The 24,214-nt window shown below is 36.9% G+C and overlaps 1 protein-coding gene across 2 annotated transcripts; it reads left to right on the top strand.

Moving 5' to 3' along the window:
• Window positions 1-8,922: 8,922 nt before the first annotated feature.
• On the top strand, window positions 8,923-22,548 carry LOC123635426 (guanylate-binding protein 1). Of its 2 annotated transcripts, XM_045547577.1 has the most exons (11): window positions 8,923-9,102; window positions 11,554-11,767; window positions 14,497-14,624; window positions 15,532-15,641; window positions 15,910-16,106; window positions 16,696-16,938; window positions 17,787-18,067; window positions 18,702-18,914; window positions 19,703-19,805; window positions 20,043-20,236; window positions 21,348-22,548. In XM_045547577.1, exons 2-11 carry the CDS (start codon window positions 11,572-11,574, stop codon window positions 21,462-21,464), a joined length of 1,782 nt encoding a protein of 593 aa, XP_045403533.1. In that variant the 5' UTR covers window positions 8,923-9,102; window positions 11,554-11,571; the 3' UTR covers window positions 21,465-22,548. The 2 variants fall into 2 exon arrangements, with proteins under 2 accessions (XP_045403533.1, XP_045403534.1); XM_045547578.1 differs by lacking the exon at window positions 16,696-16,938.
• The last annotated feature ends 1,666 nt before the right edge of the window (window positions 22,549-24,214 follow it).

Here is a 24,214-nt window from a genome sequence, read left to right on the forward strand (position 1 = left end):
ACAGAAAAGAAGTGGATTGTAGAGATAAGCCTATTACACCCTAAGTAGCTCTCCATTACTTTCAGTTTCAATCTAAAGCACAAGTATAGGCAATACCATTTCGAGTTGCCTTGAATTGACCAAAGAGCTTATTTTCTGTCTGGAATCCCTTTATGCAAGACCATTTTAAACATAACGACTGGAAGTGTGTGCAACTTGGAGGAGGCCATGGGAAAAACTCTCATATTTGAGAGTATCAGCAATTACCTCTTGCTATTGTTTTTCAACAGCAAGTACAAGGCAGTCAGTTCTTGAAATCTTTCTACAAAAAGACTAGTCATTTTAGGAAGCTTAGGAGTTGTTGTTCAACAAGCAGAGTTTCACTTGTGCAAGATGGAAAAGTCCTATAGTCTGTTGCACAGCAATGTGAATATACTTAAAACTACTGAACTGTACAGGTCAAAGTGGTTATGATGGCAAATCTTGTGTGTTTCTCAGCACAATTTAAAAGGAAAAAAGAGAAAAATTAATGCACCAGTGATTATGTAATTTAAATTTGAATAGAAATGTAGAAAACTACCAAATAATAATAAGACTGAAAAAGGGTTTAAAATATATACAGCAACAAACTATGATCCAAAATGAAAACAATATAAAAAAGAGTATCTATAATTCAGTTTGTATTTGTCCACTATAGCCAGTACAATTCCAGTTCTGGTGGAACATTGCAAAGTGACAATAATTTTTACTCAGAAATATTGGTTGCTAATAGGAGCCAACCAAATGTATTGGAAAAGATTTCATTACAGTATTGACAGAAAATGTAAATGATGGTCCTATGTAGTGTGGTAACTGAGTTTAACAGAACAAACAGAAAACAGAACAGAAAAGATAGTCAAGAAACACATTTAAATATGAATAAGAGCAACTATTGGGCCATTTTGTTTAGTTAACATATAATTGTTACGGGATATAGAGTTATATTTCAGGACATATATACCATGTGTTATGATCAAATCAGGGTACTTGGCACAGCCATCACCTCAAACATTTATCATTTCTTTGTGTTGGAAACATTCAAATCCTCTCTCCTAGCTTTTTGAATATTACAGTAATTATTTTTAACTATATTCACCCTACAGTGCTATAGAACACTGGAACTTATTCCTCCTATGCAGCTGTAATACTATATCTGTTAACCAGTCTTTCCCTACCCTTCCCTCACTCCTACACTTCCTATCCTCTAATAACCACAATTCTACTCTCTACTTCTATAATATAAGCTCAACTTTTTTTTAGCTCTCGCATATGAATGACAACATACAGTATTTATATTTCTGGGCCTGACTGATTTCACTTAACATAATGTCCTCCAAGCTCATCCATGTTGCCTTGAATGACAAGATTTCATTTTTTTAATGGTGGAATAGTATTCCATTGTGTATATATACCACATTTCTCTATCCATTCATCTGTTGATGGACATTTAGGTTGATTCAATATCTTGCTTATTGTGAATGGTGCTGCAATAAACATGGGGTGTAGATATCTCTTTCACATACTGATTTCCTTTCCTTTGGATACATGCTCAGGGTTGGGATTGCAGTATCATATGGCAGTTCTATTTATAGTTTCTTGAGAAAGCTCCATACCGTTTTCCATAATGGCTGTGCTAATTTACAGTCCCACCACCAATGTATAACAGTTCCCTTGTCTTCTAATCCTCATCAACATTTGTTATTTTTTATCTTTTTGATAATAACCATTCTAACTAGGGTAAGATGATATATCAGGGTGTTTTTGATTTGCATTTCCCTGATGATTAGTGATGCTGATCATTTTTTCATCTACCTGTGGGCCATTTGTATCCCTTTTTTGAGAAATGTCTATTCAGATACTTTGCCCATTTTTAAATCAGATTATTTATTATTTTGCTGTCGAGTCATTTGAGTTTCTTGTATATTCTGGATATTAGTCCCTTGTTGGTTGAATAGTTTACAAACATTTTATCCCATTCCATAGGTTGTCTCTTCACTCTGTTGATTGTTCCTTTTGCTGTGCAGAGCATTTTAGTTTAATATAATCCCATTTGTCTTTTTTGCTATTGTTGAATGTGCTCTTTTAAGTGTTACTCATCAAATCTTTGCCTAGACCAATGCCCTGAAGTGTTTCCTCTAAGTTTTCTTCTAGTAGTTCTAGAGTTTCAGGTCTTATATTCAAGTCTTGATTCATTTTGAGTTGATTTTTGTATATGATGAGAAATAGGGGTCTGGTTTCATTATTCTGTATGTGGATATCAGTTTTCCCAGTGCTGTTTATTGAAGAGGGTATCCTTTCCCCAATGTATGCTCTTGGCCTCTGTGTCAAAATTAAGTTGGTTCTAAGCATGTGGATATAATTCTGAGTTCTCTAGTCTGTTCCATTGATCTATGTGACTGTTTTAATTCTCATGCCATTTTTGAAAAAAATAAAATTCAATCCATTTCTCATGAGTGACATCAAAGTAAATTAAGTATGGGTAAAAGTTTTAATGTTCCAATTTGTGATCACAGGCTACATTTTTGGTGTTCAGTGTTTCTCCTTTCCTATCCTCTCTAGTCCTCTGCTTTTATGATGCAGATGCAAGTCAGTCTTATCAAGTAAGTCTTCTTTAGGGCAGTGACTGTGTCTTATTAATATTCACACACTACTTTATGCACATAGAACATTTGCTTTCTATACGTATGCATTCATGTGGTTGATTGTTTTTCTAACTTACAGGTCTTGCCTCCTTTCTATATGAGACTCTATAACCCCAGCTGAATCAATAAATCCCTGCTGCTGAGCACTACAGAGCACACTGCATGAATTCTTCATGTAAAAACATTCCACACTTGAAACTCAGTCTGTACTTGGGAAGCTAATATTTGGGACAATCTTTGAAACTCCTAAGCATATATACAAATATGATTGTGTCATGTAATAATATTAATTTGATCTATGACTATCTACTTTAAGGGTGTAAGGATCCACAGACTGTAAACCAAGTAAACTGGAAGTGAGGAAATGTAACTTCCTTGTACCCAGAGTTTAAAAGAAAAAGTCCCTAGAAAATTTTTTAAGCAGCCTGATGTACAAACAAAATGTACAAACACTATTCTCAACTCACTGTACTAAACAGGAAGCAGCTGTTTTTTTGACATCTAGTCTATTTCCCAGAAATGAAGAGCTTATTCCTGCCTTCACTTTCAGTCTGACATGCAAAGTTTCAAATTATCTTCAACTGGCACCAGAAACTCTTCACTCATGAAAAAAAATGAAGGAGGGGCTCAGACTTTTTGTTTACAAGAGGACTAATCAGACTTCAAAGTTAGGGAGAGTAATGGGAAAGGCATATACCAGAATGTCTCAGTCCACTTTGGCAATATACTGAGCCATGAGTGAACCTAATTTGATCTTTTAACACACTGACTCATATTTGAAGAAACTTCAAGTCAAGCAACTGTCAGGGCCTTGTAGCCTGACAAACTGTTATCCAAAAGCCATGGAGCATCTTTAAACAGTATTTACAGGTTTGTAAAATGTAGATAATAATACTTACATCATAAGTATGTACTGAAGGATGAATTTAATTAATAACACCTGTAAAGAATTTAGCACAATGCCTGCCATATACTAGATACCAAGTGCATTTTACTTCTAATTACAACACTAACTCAGGCTTTATCACCTCAAGGAAGCCTATGTACTATGTAATGAAAATGTGGTAAAAATTATTATGTATGTTCTTTTTTAGTAAATATCAAAAATTTCCAATTAAAAACAACATACCATTTTCTACCTGTCAGTTGAATTAAGATTAAAAGGCATGATTCCAGCTTTTGGGGAGGATGTGAAATGTAGGGTAAGCATTTGGAGGAGTGGGAAAAACAACAAATATTTCCAGAGGGAAAGTTCATAAAATGTTTCAAAAATCTTGAAAAAGAACATAATCTTTAACCAACGCGTTCACTTCTACAGTTTTCATTCATTCAACCAACAAGTACACACTGAAGGCTTACTATATGTGTCAGACACTGTTTTGAGGTACAAGGAATTAAGCAGTCAGAAAGAGGCTAAAAATTTTGCCATCATGGAGATAATATTCTAGCAAACAAAATTGTACAACATACTGAGTGTCAAATGACCACAACTTCTATGCATAAAAATGAAGCAGAGATGAGGGAGAGCAAGAGCTGGCAATGTAGAACATAGCAATTTAACACAGAGAATCAGAAATAGCATCAATGAAGTGGCATTTCACACCTAGAGTAGTCAGAGAAGCGGGGCAGAAGTCAACAGGATATCTGGAGAAACAAACAGCATAAGAGTCAGAAGCAACAACAAGTACAAAGGCCCTAAGGCAAGACCATGCCCAGCATGTATGAGAGAGACCAGGCAGGGCTGTCACAGGGTGGGAACCCCAGTGCCATAACCCTGTAGTCACTTGTGAAGACAGAGGTTTACACCTCCTTAAGCAAGACGCTATGAGCCTAAGAAGAGTCCAGGCCTCCTTTGAGCTGTCCAGGACAGCCACAGGTGGGATGAGAGGAGAGATTGACAGGATAAGTAAGTGCATCAGATGCATCTGATACAGTCCACCCTTTTCCCATTCTGGTCACTGTGTCATACCTTGAATTCAATCCATTGCTAAGTCTTCCCGTTAGAGACCAGCTGCAATTCTATAAAGCACTTAATACACAGGAGACAGCAGTACATACCCCAGACTTTGTTCCTGCAACTTGTCCCAAGGTAGTAATCGATATTCATTACTTCCATCCTCCACCATCCATTCTAGATTTTCTTTCCTTGTCATAGCCAAAAGAAGGCATTATACTTAAACTATTAAAAACAAAAACAAAAAATTTTGAGTTGTATTCTTAAAACACTCCTTCTACAAGACTCACCCAAAAGAAAACATAACCTGAAAGAAACTAAAGTATTCAACAACTTCAGGTATAAGAATATTGGCGTATTCTCTGGTTAACAACAAAATGAGCACCACACAGCACGTTCTACTTACTTCTTAATGCTTTTTAAAGAGTATATGAAGCCCTTTGTCTTTGCTTTTCATAATAATTATATTGTAATATGATAAAATAATATTACTGCCCACAAATACTGTTCAGTGGTATGTTGCAATCATTCAGAAATTGTTTTACATTGTTGGATAAATTTACAGATAGATGGTTTTCAGGTGGCAAAAAAATACCAACATTCTGGGTTTTCAATAACTTCAGCTTACAGTTATAGCTATTGATTAGTATTTGTCCAATCTCATGGAAAACTTACAATACTGGAGTAATATTTGGAATCTGATTTATTGATTCATTATTTTCCATATTTTCTTATTTTGATTAATTTATCCTAATCTATTTTCCATACAGATGCTACATTTGTGGGTTTTTTTTAATTTGGTAATTTTCCAAATATAGTCACGCAAAAATGGATTAAGTTCAGCAAGTAGTTACATGATTCCCATGAAATTTCCATTATTTGAAAAATGTCACTTTCAATCATGACCTCCAGTAAAGAAAGCCTCATTTAAAATGTATTAACTGCCACTTCTATTCAAAATAATAGGAAATGGTCTTTAAGACTTTGGTAAGTGTTATTAGTTGATTTACATAGAATCCAAATAAACTCAAGCCTTCTTATGCTCTGTGAAACCTTCAACTTTCTTGATATATTCAATCACTTGGAAAACTATATGTTGTAAATAAATCTGTCTTAATGAAAACAGTTTACTAACTAACTAATACATGCAGATTTTCAGTTCTAGAATAGACTAGCCAGGATCTCATAATAGTTTGAACAGTTTTAAAATTTTGAATAGTGTTTATTAATCTCAGGAACAAATGCAGACCTAAGGAGTCCCAACATAAAGTGGCTCCAATCCCTCCCCTCAAAGAGCTTGAAGAACGAAACTGAAGGATTCCACAAATCCTGAGTCAAATGTCTATCATTTCACAGTAAAGAAGATAGGCATGGAAAATAAGATATCAACTATTTGCTTCTTAGAGCCACATGTCCATTTTACCAGTCCATTTGCAATAACTGGTTTAAAACATCAGTTACATATCAGTGTTCCCTCCCAAGGGGGAGGGGCAGAATTCTACCTTTTAAAAAATAAACTGTAAAAAAGTGTATGGCCTAACAAGAACTTTACATAAATATACTGTGGTTCTGTAAGAGAATTTTTTTCCTTTTTTATAAAAAATGCACATTGAACTATTCAGGAGTAAAGAGCCATTATATCTGTCACTAACTTTCAGATAGTTCTGATAGAGGAAAGAAACTAAATGTAGTAAAACGTTAACATCTGGGGAATTGAGGGAAAGATTGTATAGAAATTCTTTGTAATATTTTGCAACTTTTGTGTAACTCTGAAATTATGTCAAAATAAAATGTTAAAGCACATTATCAGGTTCAGAATTTCCCTTCTGTATCCAGTTTGTTGACTGTGTTTATCATGAAGTGTTATTAAATTTTGTCAGCTGCTTTTTCTATGTCTACTAAGATGATCATGCGGTTTTTGTTCTGTATTCTGTTGATGTGGTGTTTTACATTAATTTATTTTCACATGTGAAACCAAACTTGCATTCTTGGGCTAAATCCCATTTGATCATGGGTATAATCCTTATTATACATGGCTGGATTTAACTTGCTAGTATTTTATTGAAAAATTTTACATCGTTTTCTGCAAAAGATAGTGGCCTGCACTTTGACTGTCATGTCTTTGGATTTAGGCACATTTTAATACTCACCTCATACTGAGTTGTAGGAGAGGAGTTCCCTTCCCTTCTATTTTTTGTCAAGTTTTTGAAGAATTTGTATTAATTCATCTTCAAATGTTTAGAATTCACCAGTGAGGACATTTGGGCCTGAGCTTTTCTTGGTGATAGTTTTTTGATTAGTAATTCAATCTCTTTACTGATGATAGTTTTATTTAGATGTTCTCTTCTTGAGACAGTTTCAGTAGTTCCTGTCCTAAGAATTTTCCCATTTTGTATAATTTAATTTGTTGGCGTGCACTTGTTCAGAGTATTACTTCATAATCCTCTTTATTTCGGTAAGGTCAGTAGTAAAGTTCCCTGTTTTATTCCTGATTTTAGTATTCAAGTCTTCTGGGATTTTTGTTTTTGTTTTTCTTTTGACCAGTCTAACTAAGAGCTTTGTCAATTTTGTTGATCTTTTCTAAGGACAGATTTTGGTTTTACTGACTTTCTCTATTTTTTCCTATTCTCTATGGTTTCCAATAGTCTTTATTATTTTCTCCCTTCCACTCACTTCAGAAAATATGCTTCTTTTATCAGTGTCTTAGATGAAAGAAGGTTATTGATTTGAGATCTAGTGGTGTCTTAGTAGTTGCACTAAGGCTTACCATATGTATCATTTGTCAGAATACACCTCAAATTTATGCTAAATCAATTCTTGTGAGATATAGAATTGTTACTGTCATTAACTCCATAACTATTGGCTCTTACCTCTTTGGTGCTATTATTGTTATATATCTTAAATCTATACATGGGTCGGGTGTAGTAGCTCACTGCTGTAATCCTAGTACTGTGGGAGGCTGAGGCGGGAGGATTGCTACAGCTTAGGGGCTCAAGACCAGCCTGAGCAAGAGGAGATCCTGTCACTACAAAAAAGAGAAAAACTAGCCAGGCATGGTGGCATGCGCCTGTAGTTCCAGTCTCTTGGGAAGCTGAGGCAGGAGGATTGCTTGAGCCCAGGAGTTTGAGTTTACAGTGAGCTGTGACGCTACTGCACTCTACCCAGGGTGACACAGTGAGACTCATCTCTAAATAAATAAATAAATAAATAAATAAATAAATAAATAAATAAATAAATGTGTTACAAACCCAAGAATACATATTAATAATTATTAATTTGTATAATTTTATGCCTTTTAAAGAAGTTGAAAGAGAAAGTATAAATTTATAGAGCTTATAGTAACTCCCTTACCAATTCTGGTTCTCTTTCTTTACTCCTGTGGGTTCTAGTTAACATCTGGTATCATTTCTCTTTATTCCAATGCAGTTTTTCTCCCACCTATATCCTTTGTGCTGATCTTGTTAAGTATATCACATTTCTACATGTTATATGCCCTGCAATACAATTATATACATATTGTTTCATGCAACGGTTTTCCAAAATCAGTTAAGAGGAAAAAGGAAAAGAAACATGCATCTATGCTGTCTTTTAAAATTCCCTTACGGGTGCTTTGTTCTTCTATGTGGATTTGTATTACCATCTGAGGTCACCTGCTCTCTGCCTGAAAGCCTTCTTTGAGTATTTCTTACAAAGGATATCTGCAAGCAGTAAATTTTCTTCAAATCTCTAGGCTTGCACTTCTCCACATATTGTTTCAAATATAGTCAGTTCCTTCGGAGCTCTCTGACTTTATGGACTGCCACTTTCCCTGGGCAAAATCTCTGAGCCATGGCTCTTACCAGGCAGGGGTGGTGGCCTCTGGTCTTCTCTGCTTGTCTCTCCCAGCACAGAAACTCCTCCCTGCCAGTGAACCAGAGCAAGGGTGATCAGACCAGGTGTGCTGACTGTGTACTGGCCATTAAGTGCCAAGTGCTGGATGTTCATGAATGTGTAAAACATGTCTTTTCCCCACTTGCTACAGCTCTAAAAGAAAAACCAGCTGCACATCATGAATGTGGCTTTTATTTTGGGAAATTAGACCTAAAAATTGATGTGATACCTCCTCATTATAAGATTCTCAAACTGACCTCCAATCTTAAGACACATTCCATTATATTCCATATATAATGGACATTTTTTTAAACAACTAATGGTCTCTAAGATCTCTTTCCACAAAAAAGCTGAAGCTGCTGGTTGAGAAATATTAAGCCCTTCCAGCTGCTAGCATACAACAGAAATTCCTTTTATGGTTGTTGAGTCACTGCCTTGAACAAAGTACTTTCGCTTTCATATTACTTTAAATTCATTTCAGAGGTGGCTTAAACTCTACTTATTTTGTCACTAGAGAAAATCCAGGAAGCTCCACAACACTGGAGCGGTAGCGGGACACAGAGAAGTAATAGGAATCACTCCACAGAGAAGTACTAGAACCAAAGAGAAAAGGAACAGGTAAGAACCCTTACAACTTCTCTTTCTTCGAGGAGCTTTCTCTGCAGCTCTAAAGGGCCTCTGCTCAGGGACATGGCGCCTATAAGGTTGGGGCAGGGATGGGAAAGGATTTATAAGGGTCAGTTAGTTTTCTTAAAAATAACCAGAACCAAGTCAAGTTACAGCTGAGCCTGAAGTAGAACACAGGTCAGCTGAAATCCTGATGTTATGGGGGCAGCATGTCCCTAAGTGCCACTACTGTGCTTGTGTTGAATTAGGCACCAGCAGACAAGGGATAAACTGAGAGTCTGAAATGCACTAGGATTGCTCTTCTCTCTGTTGACATTGTCTGTGTTGACTAGGGACACAATTAAACTTCCATTGTCATTGATGAGGCTTGTTCTGTCCTGCTCCTACTGCAGCTAAGAAATTGAAAGGGCTACAAATAGGTTCTTTTCATGAAAAGGAAAGAACAGTGAATGAGATGCAGGCTAAGCAGCCCCCACTCACACTGTTAGAGACAAAGAAAGAAACTGAAACCCACAGTGAAAGATGAAGATTCAGGAAAACAGCATGCTTTTTAACCATACATTTGAACTTCGTTTCAGAGTGGATTCCTTCCTTCAGAAATAGTCCAGACTCATTAATTTAACGCCCACTCTCCCCCTCCCCCAGGCAAGTAGAATTCCTTCTCACTAGTTTACCAAAGGGCTTCTTCTCTAAAGAATCTCCTGTTGAACCTCAGTAAGGGGAACATCTTTGTTTATCTTAACCTCTCCGTGCCCTCAGACATCCTTAATCCACCTTCTGGAAACTCCTCTCCTGAATGCCTTGGCACTGGCCTGATTCCTCCAGCCCTTACCCTTCTCCTCCTCCCCACTCCGTCTACTACTCCTCTTCCTATTTATTTCTCCCTCTCCTTCCCTAACAACTAGAGAATCAGAACACAACAGAAAACCTAAAAGTGTATGGCTGGAAATAGAGAAGGTTTCCTTAAACAACTTCCATCCAGCTCTCTGCATTTGCCTCCTAATCTTTAATCCTTATTTCATAGTCTTTACTGGAAACATTCAGTGTTCACAATTGTGCATCCTACCCCACTGAGTTAGAGGCTAATTTACAGTGAAGGTAATGAAGCTTATGTTTCAGGGCCTCTCTCTTGCATATGCCCCCTCCAAGCTCTTGGAAGGGCCCCTAGTGCTGTGTTTCACATAGTCACATAATTTTATACAATTTTCAAAAGTAGGTTATATTGGTTCCACTTCCAGAATGGCAACATGAGGGGTTTTGTGAGTCTTCATTCCCATGATATAAGCATAACTATTAACATTTAGAGGTACAGAAAGAAACACATTTTAAAATATTTAGAAATTGTGCTAAGGGCATTCATCAATGAAACATTTATTCATGAGGGTCTTTATTCAATGTAAGAATTAATGAGTAAATAGGCCGGGCACGGTGGCTCACGCCTGTAATCCTAGCACTCTGGGAGGCCCAGGCGGGCAGATTGTTTGAGCTTAGGAGTTGGAGACCAGCCTGAACAAGAGCGAGACCCCATGTCTACTAAAAATAGAAAGAAATTATATGGACAGCTAAAAAATATATATATAGAAAATTTAGCCGGGCATGGTGGCGCATGCCTGTAGTCCCAGCTACTCGGGAGGCTGAGGCAGGAGGATCACATGAGCCCAGGAGTTTGATGTTGCTGTGAGCTAGGCTGATGCCACAGCACTCTAGTCCGGGCCACAGAGTAAGACTTTGTCTCAAAAAAAAAAAAAAAAAGAATTAAGGAGTAAATAAATCAATACTGAATTTATTACATATAGCCAGGATGCAAAATAAATTCTGTAAATCCTATTCTATCTTCCATTTATTGTCTAGTGTAAATTTTTAAACAAGAATCCAAAAGGAAAGTTTTTCACAATAAATTAAATGAAAGATTTCAGTCATGAGAATAGTTGAATGTTGATGTCATTGTCATACTAACATTTTTTTTTAATGAACTACATTGATAATACTTCCATAACTTTCTCAAATTATAGAAATTTCCCCTCATCTATCTCACAGATTGATGCACACAAAAATTTTAGCCATGCTGAGAAATTGTACAACTCCACCTGTAGTTGCGAAAGACTGGAAATTCTCCTAAGTAAAGTAACTCAGGAACAGAAAAATAAATGCTACATGTTCTCACTTATAAATGGGAGCTAAACTATGGCTACACAAGGACACACAGAGTTGGTATAATGGACCCTGGAGAGTCCAAAGGGGGCAGGGCTGAAGGGGGTGAAGAATGAAAAATTACCTATCAGGTACAATGTACACTATTCAGGTGGCAAGTACGCTAAAATCCCAGACTTCACCACTGTACAATATATACGTGTAATGGAATTCAACTTTTACTCCAAATATATTTTTTAAAAAAGAAAAAAAAAGACAAGATTCTCATTCATTCCACCCCTTCCCTTGCAGACAAGGGAACACCTGAATATGGACATGGCCTCAGAGATCCGCATGCCAGGCCCAGTGTGCCTCATTGAGAACACCAAAGGGCAATTGATGGTTAATCCAGAAGCCTTGAAGATCCTGTCTGCCATTATCCAGCCTGTGGTGGTGGTGGCTATTGTGGGCCTCTACCGCACGGGCAAGTCCTACCTGCTGAACAAGCTGGCTGGGCAGAAAAAGGGTGAGTAGCACCATCAAAGCTCTGCCAAGTCCCTTCTGTGTACCCCCATGGTCAGTATTCAGTTTGGGGATGTGAGGAGGCAAAGTTAGAGGTGGGGATGAATACTGAAAGCTAACTTTTTATCCGTTAATGAACTCTCATCTTCACTCTGTTCTAGGGGATAAGAGTCAGCTCATTAACTCTTCACACTATGCCTTAGTTCCCCCTTTTAAAAGAATAAATTATTCTTTTCATAGGAGTAAAAAAATAATTAGCGTACATAATAAACTACAAATCATTTATTATTAATAAAATGCTCATATGGTAACAGCAAGTTTCCATTTATCTTTAAGGTTAAAAAAATTTCAGTCTGTATAGTATATTCGTTTTATATTGTTGCAAAATATGCATAACATAAAAATTTACCCTTAGAACCATTTTTCAGTGTACAGTTCTGTGGTTATTAATTAAATTCATGCTGTTTTGCAGCCATCGCCACCATCCATCTCCAGAACTTCTTCATCTTCCCCAACAGAAATTTTGTAAACAAAAGCTCCACATTCTCCCATCTCCCCTCCCCACCAATCTATATTCTGTCTGTATGACTTTGGCTACTATAGGAACCTTATATAAGTAGAATCATGACAATATTTGTCCTTTGGTGACTGGCTTGTTTCAATTTATATAATGTCTTCAAGGTTCATCAATGTTGTAGCATGTGTCAAAATCTCTTCCTTGATAAGGCTGAATAATTGTATGTGTATACCAATATGTTTATCCATTCATCTGTCAGTGGACACTTGGTTTGCTTCCACCTTTCAGCCATTACAAATAATGCTGATATGAACATGGGTGTACAGATATCTGTTCAAGTCACTGCTTTCAATTCTTTTGGGTATATACCCAGAGGTGACATTGCTGGCTCATTCAGTCATTCCATGCTTAATTTTTTAAGGAACTACCCTACCACTTTCCACACTGCACCATTTATATTCCCAACAGAAATGCTCAAGGCTTCTAATTTCTCTACATCCTCACCAACATTTGTTATTTTCTATTTTTTTTATAGTGGCCATCCTAATGGGTGTGAAGTACTATCTCCTGAGGGTTTTGATTTGCATTTTCCTAATGACTGGTGATGTTGAGCATCTTTTCATGTGCTTCTTGGCCATTTATACATCTTCTCTGGAGAAATGTTTATTCAAGTCCTTTGCTCCTTTTTTAAACTGTTTGTTTGTATTGCATTGTAGGAATTCTTTATATTTTCTAGATATCAATTCCTTATCAGATACATGGATAGCAAAGAGTTTCTCCTATTCCATGTATTGTCTTTTTTACTCTATTGATAGTGTCCTTTGACACACAAACATTTTCAATTTTGATGAAGTCCAACTTATCTATTTTTTCTTTTATTGGCTATGCTTTTGGGTCATATTAAACAAATCATTGCCAAATCCAACATCATGTAGTTTTTCTCCTGTGTTTTCTTCTACAAGTTTTCTAGTTTTAACTCTCATGTTTAGTCCTTTGATCCACTTTGAGTTAATTTTTGTATGGTATAAGGTAACAGTCCAACTTCTTTTTTTTTTATTATTGCATGTGGATACCCAGTTTTCCCAATGGCATTTGTTGAAGATACTCTCCTTTCTTCATTGAATTATCACAGCACCCATATTGAAAATCATTTGACTATATATGTGAGAGTTTAGTTATGGGCTGTCTATTGTATTCCATTGGTCTATATGTCAGTCTTTATGCCACTCTTTATGTCTTTTAAATACCATGGTTTTGTAATGTGTTTAAAAACTCAGTGTGAGATTACAACTTTGTTCTTCCTTTTTAAGATTATTTTGTCTATTTGGGGGATTTCCTGAAGCTTCATATAAAAAGTAGTGTGGATTTTTCTGTTAATATTTATATAAAAGAAGTCATTGGGATTTTTATAAGGATATCACTTTGGGCAGTAGTGACATCTTCAGAATATTGTCTTCCAAGCCATAAACATAGGGTATCTTTCTACATATTCATATCTTCTTTAATTTCTTCAAGAATGTTTTTACTATACAAGTCTTTCACCTCCTTGGTTAAATTTATTCCTCAGTAGTTTGTTATTTTAATGCTAGGGTAAACAGAATTGTTTTCATAATTTCCCTTTCAGATTGTTCATTGCTAGTGTATAGAAATGCAATTGATTTCTGCATCCTGATTTTGTATGCTGCAACTTTGCTGAATTCTTTTAGTAGTTCCAATAGATTTTTTATGGAATATTTAAGGTTTTTTGCATGCAAGATCATGTCATATGTGAACAGAGATAATTTTACTTTTTTGTTTCCAATTTGGATGCCTTCCATTTCCTTTTCTTGCCTAATTACTCTGGGTAGGACTTCCAATACTTTGTGGAACAGAAGTGGTAAAAGTGGGCATCCTTTTCTTATTTCTGATAAGCAAAAGCTTTCAGTCTTCGTCTTTGAGTATGAAGTAGGCTGTGGGTTTTTTACATATGGCCCTTATTATGTCAAGGTATTTTCCTTGTTTTTCTAGTTTATTGGTTGTTTTTACTGTGAAAGAGTCCTGAATTTTTTTATGCATTGAATATTCAAACCTTCCTATTTCTCTGATTATAAGATCAGTACTGACTGTGGTTTCAGTTATCTCTGTTAACCTTAGTTATGCTACCTTTTGCGTCAATTTCCAGAATTGCCTGCTGTTTAATCTCCTTCCCCTCTTCTTACTCCCTCTCTCCTTCACAGGTTTCTCTCTGGGCTCCACAGTGCAGTCTCACACCAAAGGAATCTGGATGTGGTGTGTGCCTCATCCCAAGAAGCCAGAACATACCTTAGTTCTGCTGGACACCGAAGGCCTGGGAGATGTAGAGAAGGTAAGGGTCAAGGATTCAATTTTTGAATAGGCCCCTCATCTGTGAATCTTTTATGTACTTTTTAGTTTTTTTCTTAAATAAGAACTTGCTCTAAACTATTATATGTCTTCTCATTTCTGTTTACATGTCATGAGGCCACGTTTAGCAACCAGAGGTAAAAACAATTTTCATAAGGCAGAATCCTAGCAGAAGAGCATGGTGGTAAATAGACAGTATTCTGTTAACAACAGACTATAAGTTATGCAAGTTAACACAGTTGCATGAAGGTAGCACAATAAACACAATGTCATGAGTCTTATTCCTGCAGAGAATTTATTTAAGGATGCGGGTGCTGAACCCCCATGACTTTGTGTTTAAATTTAAACTTTGTCACTAATTTAATGGTCTTAAAAATTATTTGACTTCTTATAGCCTCAGCTTTATAATCTGTAAAATGGATGTAATAGATCTAGATTTGCCTCAGGGTATTGTTTTGAATATCTAACAAGACAAATAATGTCAGCACCAGGTGCATAATAATTGTGCAATAAAATAGCTATAAGTGTTATTAATCTTATATGAGTCTATGTTGCTATTAAAAAAGAAGAGAATTTTTTAAATTTTAATTGTATTTACAGCTTTAGAATGCCAGCCAACCTTGACTGTTTATTTTGCAATGATTATTACCTGCCAATGATCACAAGAGGACCTAGTGAAAATCAGTTTAAACCAAAAATACTAATCAAAAAACTACCCAAAGTCCAAGACCTATGGACAATCATTTTTGTTTGTAATTGAATTCCTTTTATTGATCATGCATCTAAAAAAAAACAACCTCTAATGTATGAACATACTTTTACTACTGATCATCTGGAAAGTACCATGAGAATGAAATATGCTGCTGACCCAAATTTGTTCTGATTTCCAGGGTGACAACCAGAATGACTCCTGGATCTTTGCCATGGCCATCCTCCTGAGCAGCACCTTCGTGTACAACAGCATAGGAACCATCAACCAGCAGGCCATGGACCAACTGCAGTATCCTTTTGTGGTCCTGAATAGTACAAAAGTCAAAGGGGAGACCTGTATTAATAAACCAGCTGCCTGACTGTGAGTCTTAGGGAATTTAGCTCAAAAAGAGAAAACATAAAAACAATTCAAGTACAGGGGAAAGATCCCATGTATCTACTTTAGAATAGACAGTTAGGCTAAGAACAAAGGCAAAATGACGGTTTGGGAATATGGGGACCTTATATAGGACGGCGGTACTCTTCATTTTGCCACTTTTCCTTAGATAACTACTCAGCTATGTGACAGAGCTAACAGATCAAATCAGGGCAAAATCCTCATCTGATGAGAATGAGATTGAGGATTCAGCTGAGTTTGTGAGCTTCTTCCCAGACTTTGTGTGGACTCTGAGAGATTTCTCCCTGGACTTGGAAGCAGATGGAAAAACCATCTCAGCAGACGAGTACCTGGAGAATTCCCTACAGCTAAAGCAAGGTAACAGGGACTTACCATTGATAAATGAGAATGACAAAACATGGGAAATTATCATTTCTGAGTTTACCATTCATAGTTTTATTACATTTACAGTTGTCTATTTCTCCAGGTTGCTATTCCTGGGAATTAATGCTTCTTTAATATCTGACTAAACAGCTTTGATTTTAAATTATATTCTCCCTTATTCTAGAACAAGTTTTCATCTTTTCCTGTGCTATAATTAGGTTAATTTTATCTCCATGCTTAGGGTTTGTGATTCTATATTTAGCCATAGAATATGGATTACAATGGATATTTATGTGAAGAAAATAAAGTATGAAGAGTGTACTAGTCCAAGTGTTGGCCCACAGAAAAATGATGGCCAATCCGGCCTGCCAGCTGTCTTTGTAAACAAGGTTTTATTAGAATAATGCTGTGCCCATTCATTTACATGTTGTCTACGGCTGTTTTCATGCTACAATAACAGAGCTAAGTACCTGGAAAAGAGACCACCTGGCCTGCAAAGCCTAAAACATTTACTATTTGGCCCTTTACAGAAGAAGTGTGAAAATCCTTATATGAGGCAAATCTCTTTTTTATGTTCTTCCAGGTACCAGTCAAAAAGTTAAAAATTTTAATCTGCCCCGTCTCTGTATCCGGAAGTTCTTCCCAAAGAAGAAATGCTTTATCTTCGATCGGCCTGTTCACCGGAAGAAACTATCCCAGCTCGAGACACTACATGATGATGAGCTAGACCCCGAATTTGTGAAACAAGTTGCAGTCTTCTGTTCCTACATCTTTAGCAGTTCCAAAATTAAAACACTTTCAGGAGGCATCAAGGTCAATGGACCTCGTGAGTCCCCTTCCCAGTCCTTTCACTCCTTGCCAAGATTATGGGAGTATGGAATAATATCTACCTGCTTTCAGCTTTGAAAAATGCAAATTTACTATTATTGTTGTGTTAAATTCCAGATGGCACCAACATTTCTAATAGATTTTGTTAGTCAAATTTCTTGGTGGGAAAAGAGCAAAAGGCCAAAGGAAAAAGTTCTATCACTTAAAATTGCCTGCACTGTCCTATATGCTAGCTCCTAGAAAAATGTGGCTATTTAAACTTAAATGTAAATTAATTAACATAAAGAAAATTAAAAATACTACATGGCTATATTTCAAGGGCTCATATCTACATGTGGCCAGTGGCTACTGTAGTTGACAGCACATAGAGAGCATTTCCATCACTACAGGAAGGTTTCCTGGACAATGCTGTGCTAGAATAAACCAAATGGAGGACTCCTTTTGATGGGGATAGTGTCAATTATTCCATAAATGTTGATTAAATGCTTACTATGGACAGGCTGATGATATACATACATAAATGAAATAGATATGGTTTCTGTCCTAGTGGTCCTTAGTGTTAAATTGAATGCAAACAAACACAGGCCTATATAATCTAGAACAAGAATGCTCAACTTTTGGTGTGCATACATATCATCTGAGATCTTCCCAAAGAGAAGGGTCTAATTCAGTAGATCTGAGACAGGGGCTGAGAATCTGCATTTCTAGCAAGCTTCCAGGTGATTCTGAGAACATTGATGCTGTGAGGCAAAGAGGTGGTAATTCACATACTCAGAATTACACAGAATAGAGACTTTTCTTCACTCCTACCTCCAACCAACATTATCATTTGTTCTCTATTGGTAGGTCTAGAGAGCCTTGTGCTGACCTATGTCGGTGCCATCAGCAGTGGGGATCTGCCCTGCATGGAGAACGCAGTCCTGGCCTTGGCCCAGATAGAGAACTCGGCTGCAGTGCAAAAGGCCATTGCCTACTATGACCAGCAGATGGGCCAGAAGGTGCAGCTGCCCACAGAGACCCTCCAGGAGCTGCTGGACTTGCACAGGGCCAGTGAGAGAGAGGCCATCGAAATTTTCATCAGGAGTTCCTTCAAAGATGTAGACCATCTATTTCAAAAGGAATTGGCGGTAATTCTTCTCTCAATTTATCTGGATTAGTGTCTTGGAAGGCAAAGTACTACCAGGAAATGAAATGAGAATTTATTTTCATAGAAGCAATTCTTGCCAGCTTTTCAGATGGTGACAACTACATATTTGTAATCATAATAATCAGAAGGACCACTTTTATTATTAGACTCAAAGTTTTAAAATATTTTCTTTTCTCAATAAAAAAGTCTTCCTTTTAATTAAATGACAACCAGAGCTTCTAATCAAATTACATGCCCACTGTTATCAGACTGATCAGATATTCTTGCCAAAAGCATATAAAATTTTAGTCTTAGTTATTTTGACCAGGCTTATTTGAGCCACATTTAATCCACATGCAATCATTTGCCCAATCTGAAAAAGCAGATATTTACCTCTGAAGGTTGGCATAAAGCTATCAGTCTACAGTGTGAACTTCACCTCCAAGGAGAAGGGACTTCAGTAGAAAGGTGAGGTCTGGAGGAAGAACATGGTCTTCCTAAGATGCTATCACTTTTTCTAGTGGGCATGGAATTTTCTTTTCCGTTCTTTTTTTGAGAATCTTTTCCAGAAATTCTGAGATCAAGCTAACATCCTTTTCCTGTTACTCTTTTTACTTACTATTTTTACACTAAAGGCCCAGCTAGAAAAAAGGCGGGATGACTTTTGCAAACAGAATCTGAAAGCATCATCAGATCATTGTTCAGCTTTACTTCAGGATATTTTCAGTCCTCTAGAAGAAGAAGTGAAGGAGGGTATTTACTCTATACCAGGGGGCTATCGTCTCTTTATGCAGAAGATACAAGACCTGAAGAAAAAGTACCATCAGGAACCAAGGAAGGGGATACAGGTAACCACAATTTATCTGTTGACTATGGGAAACTGCTGACATGCCTCCTTGAAACACCAATGTGACCAAGTGTAATTGTGCACAGATGTGCATTACCGTCTGCGTAGCATTCACACTTTCATTCAATAACATGTACGGGGAGCCTGTCATACCAGATATTTCCAGGTGCTCATCAGAGAGAGTGCAGCCAATTAATAATCGAGTTATATTGAATTACCAGATCAACCACCAAGTTGTTGTCATACACTATTACAGCTGCACTTTTTGTGTTGTAAGAGACAGAAACCCAATGATGGATGCCTTCTTAAACAAAAATGGTAATTCATCAGTTTAGGCTTCAAACAGGCTTTAAGGACAGCTGGATCAAAGAGTTTACACAACATCATCCTCTCTTCCTCTGTCCATTGCTCCCTTATCCCTGTGCTTGCCTTACTTTCCTCTTCCACCTCCATCTCTCTGATCTGCTTTCTGAATGATGGCTTCATTCTCCAGCAAGCTCAGCGCATGTGGAACCATAGCACCAATAGCTCCAAACATAGAGCCCTCTATGTCACAGGACACAGCATCCCTTTTTTCTCATTATCTATATCGCCCTTCTAAAAAGGACTCCACTTAGTGGGATGCTTTGGCCGGCCTGTCTGGAGCATGTGTCTGCCCCTGTGACAGGGAATCTTGACCAGCAGGCCCAGGAGGAGCAATTTCTTGATGAAAAGATGGTGGGCACACAAACAGGACCAAATGCATACAGCCAATTCCTGATACTCATTCTGTGTTCTCTGGGTTTCAAGGCTGAAGAGATGCTGCAGACGTACTTGAGGTCCAAGGAGTCTGTGACTGATGCAATTCTACAGACAGACCAGACTCTCACAGAAAAAGAAAAGGAGATTGAAGGTGAGGAGTGAATCAAGAGATCTGATGGTCTCAAAAGCTCTGGAAAGTTTAAATAATTTGTGTAAAACTGGGACCCTTGAAATAGATCAAAAAGAGCAAAGACGCATCATACTCGTAGAAGCGGTGTCTGAGCAGGGCTTATTGCTTAGCAGCAACATTAATAGGTAAGTGTACAGGGAAGAATGAGGCAACATGATAACCCCACACGAAGTTTTTCTTCTTCCTTTTCCTCCACAGTGGAACGTGTGAAGGCTGAATCTGCACAGGCTGCAGCAAAAATGTTGGAGGAACTGCAAAAGAAGAATGAGCAGATAATGGAAGAGAAGGATAAGAGCTATCAGGAACATGTAAGACAATTGACAGAGAAGATGGAGAGAGACAGGGCCCAGCTGTTGCAAGAGCAAGAGAGGACCATCGCTCTTAAACTTGAGGTATCCAATGGCATCACCTTGAGGTTACTGTTTTTCTGTTTGCTTTCCTTGCTGCCTGATCACAAACTCAGTATGGCAGGGAGAACATAAGCCCAGGAAAGGACTTTACTTGCTCACTTGTAGTTTTCAGTTCCTGCCAGTCTGGCCTGGCCTGGCCTGGCTGTTGCCTGTTTCTAGTTACTGAAAGTTTTTTATTTGCATTTTTATAACATTCAGTCCTTTATCAGTATATCTTTCAATTAATGGCAGCTACTATCTGCTAGGCATCATAAAAATATCTGTATCTCTTGCTTAATACCATATGAAGCAAGAACTATGTCTCTATTAATTAGGAGAAGAAACAGTTTCCAAAAAGACTAAATAACTTTCATAGGGTCACATAGCCGGTAAATTGTCTTCATCACTTAGTAGAATTCACAATGATTTTTTTCTATTGCACCTGGTATGAATTTAGCTCTAAGAGAACTTGTATGAGCAGAAGGACTCCTCAACCCTCACAACTATGTGATAATCCACCTCTCCTGCCTGTTTTCTCTGCCCTGCTCCCAGTTTGTGTTGAGTTGGGAGCTATGTGCAGAAATTCATTCATTATGGTTAGTCTGGGACTCTGATTTCCTTCCCTACCTTCTGCCACCCCTGCCACCAAGTTGAGGAATTTTAGATCAAATTTTCTGATCTAAGACTGAGACACCTCATCAGATTTTGAGAATGTTTATTTCTGTGTCATGTGTAAATAAATTTACATAATAGTATGTGTGTAGGTGGGTATATAAAAGAGTCCATAGTGCATAGATAAAATTAGAAACCAAATATATGATTAAGATTGCCCACAAAGGTTGTGTAGAATTAATGAGGGAAAAATCAAGACTGGTAGTTTAGGTTCATAGATGTATCAAGACATATAAGCTGAAAGTCTTTCTTAGCTAAAGGAGACCCAGCAGAAGTAATCACAGAACTCAAATGCCCAAGAAAACATACAATGAAAATTAAGGGTAGAGAAAATCTCAAGAAGAAATGAAACACTAAAAAATCAATGAATGTGGAAACTAGATAGCATATAGAGACTTAGTTAATGCTACACTTTATTCAGCTTCCATTTGTCCCTTTTTAGGAACAGGACCGACTGCTACAGGAGGGATTCCAAAATGAGAGCCGAAGACTTCAAAATGAGATACAGACTCTCCAGAGGAACATGAGGAGATCAAGAAAGAGATGTACCATAAGCTAAAGACATAAAGAATAGAGCTTTCCTGTCACCCTTACCCAAGGCATAACTGAAACAATTTTAGAATTTAAAACAAGTGTCACTGACTTGATAATCATTAGGTCTTGCATTGTAACACCAGAGGTTTGCAAAAAGAGGCAGTACAATAACTGAAATCATGTTCATGTTCTAAAACGATTGTCAATTGTGTAACAAGGATGCATTTCATCTCTGTAGTAGCACAGGAGGAATCATGAGCTGGTACCACTCAGGAGAAATGTATTCTTCCAGATAATCTGCAGTAGACAACGGGTACTTATCCAAGTCTTAGGTAAAAGTGTTGGGGCACAGTTGAGTACCAGTTTGGCCAAGTATACAATGGGTCAGAGACAACTCTCTCAGCTTCTTAGTGAAGACAATGTATAGTTCTCCATTCTGTCAATGGCAGTCTATGAACAATAATGTGTTCAGGACATTAGCAACGGATAATCCTCACTTATGGAATTTAAGCTAAAGCAAACCACTTTATATTATATAAAGATCTAGAATCTATATATAATCTCTGCAGACAGATGGAAGAAACCATTAGCATGAGTTGGAGTTGGGTCATAAACTTAAAAACTTTTGCGTCATAAACATAAAAACTTTTCCTTCTTGTTCAGTTCATCCAGATTATAAATTTAATGGGACTCTTTAGATCTTTAAGCAAGTGACATTGAATTAAACATAGTAACATGATGACAATTGTGCACTGTCTATTTATAGTAAGGTATAATTTGCAAAGATGGACTTGAAATAATAGACTTGAAATGAAGGTGGATAATGTGTTAGAAAACTGAACTAATTTAATTATTTGTGTATAATCCTAAAACTTAGGCTGGTCTTTTCCTAATTCTTAACAGTAATACTTGAAATTCTGCTGATTATCCCCAAAGAGAATGTAGAATGTTTTTGACATTTTTTGATCAATAGAATAATGCTCTTATTACTTATTTTATGTAGACTTCATCCTAAGTGTCAAAAATCCTAAGTAAGTGGTTGATGTTTCTTGTAGCAATTAAGAATTAATTTTGAGCTAGAAATAAAATGTACTTCACTAGGCCTTTTATTTTTGATCTTTTTTTCTTTTTTCAGTTTTTCACCAAAAAATAAGCTTTTAGTCTTCATAGCAATGGTTGGTTTACTTTTCTGTAAAATACCAGATACTAGGTATGCATGGCTTTGCAGATCACACAGTCTCTGTCTCTACTCAACTTTGCATAGTACAAATGCAGCCATAAATAATACAGAAATACATGAGTATGGCTATGTTCCTGTAAAACTTTATTTTCAAAAAAATGGCACCCATAAGCCATAGTTTGCAGACTTCGGCTTTATAGAAACACTGGTGAAGTTCTATATGCCTGCCTTATGTTACTTACATTTATAAGAATAATATGAATTAGAGTGTATATATTAGAATCTTGAAGTAATTATATGGTGTTTCAAAATATTACATCATGAGAAGAAAGCAAGGAAGCAGTTAGTGCCATTAAATCCACATTAATAACCATGTCTCTTCCAACTGCTTTGGGGCCTTTTCTTATCTTGAACTCCCTCTGTCCAATCAGATAGCAAACACCTCCTTTCACAGTTGAGCACGGTGCTGCCAAACTTCACAGGGGACCAGGTGAGACTACAGCATATTAGATGGAATGTTTACGCAGATATGCTTTATATTTTCTTTTCCAAGCTGCATTGCCACAAAGGAGTAAATAAAATACATTTTTGTTAGCTGAAGAAACTTCATAGTAGAAGAGAATAACTCTGCCATCAAAATGAAATAATGATTTCTTTATTAACCATTTAAAAATAAGAAAATCGAAACTCCTCAAAATTAAGTTCCTTCCTTCACAGCTTCGTAGCACCAATGTCCAACCAGATTCTAAATCCTCTGACTTCTGGTTTAGGGCTTTTCTATAATATCTCCAGGAATATAACAAATCAAATCTCTCTCTCCAGGGAGGCTACTTGCCTTCATCAGTGGTCCTCAATCCTACTGTGCATTAAAATCAACTTATTAAATACAAAGATTCCCTGGCCCCTTCCCTTCCTCAGACTTTCTGACATAGTAGGTCGGGGAGTGTCATTGGGTGCAACAATGACAAGAAAATGGCAGTGCAAGGTTATACACCTTCAGTCTGTTGCAGCTACCACAGGTTAAGGCCTACATTTGCTGACCCTTATGGTGTTCCTGTGTCAAAAATCTTCTTAGTTTAGAGAAGTATATCTTCTCTTGTTTAAGTGATAAGTTTCTATTTTTTCTTCTCTGAGTTTAGTGAAAGGAAATATAAGATCCCCTTATCTAGAGGGAGGGAGAACATTAAGCACTGAGATCCTGACAAAAGAACAGAAATCCGCCCCCCAAAAAAAGAACAGAAATCCCTCAGCGAAACTGTCTTATCTGTCTTACAAATAAAAATGTCCAGGCTCGACAATCAACTGAGCCAAAGAAAGTGCATCTACCAAACAATTAAAACACACATAAAGACTTAAGAAACCGCTTTTAATCTTTGGTACGTCAAATAGGCAAACTAAAAGTCAACATTCTGAAACTCTATATGCATAATTTCGACAACTCAAATTAATGGACAAATTTTTCAAAAAGCACAAACTACTGAAACTCACCCACAATAAAGTAGGTAGCCTAAACTGTCATATAACTTCTAAAGAAATTGAGTTTTCAGCAAAAAAAAAAAAAAAAATCTGAGAAGCAATTCTCCAGATCCAAATGG

Source organism: Lemur catta, chromosome 3 (genome assembly GCF_020740605.2).
Source record: "Lemur catta isolate mLemCat1 chromosome 3, mLemCat1.pri, whole genome shotgun sequence".
Taxonomy (NCBI): domain Eukaryota; kingdom Metazoa; phylum Chordata; class Mammalia; order Primates; family Lemuridae; genus Lemur; species Lemur catta.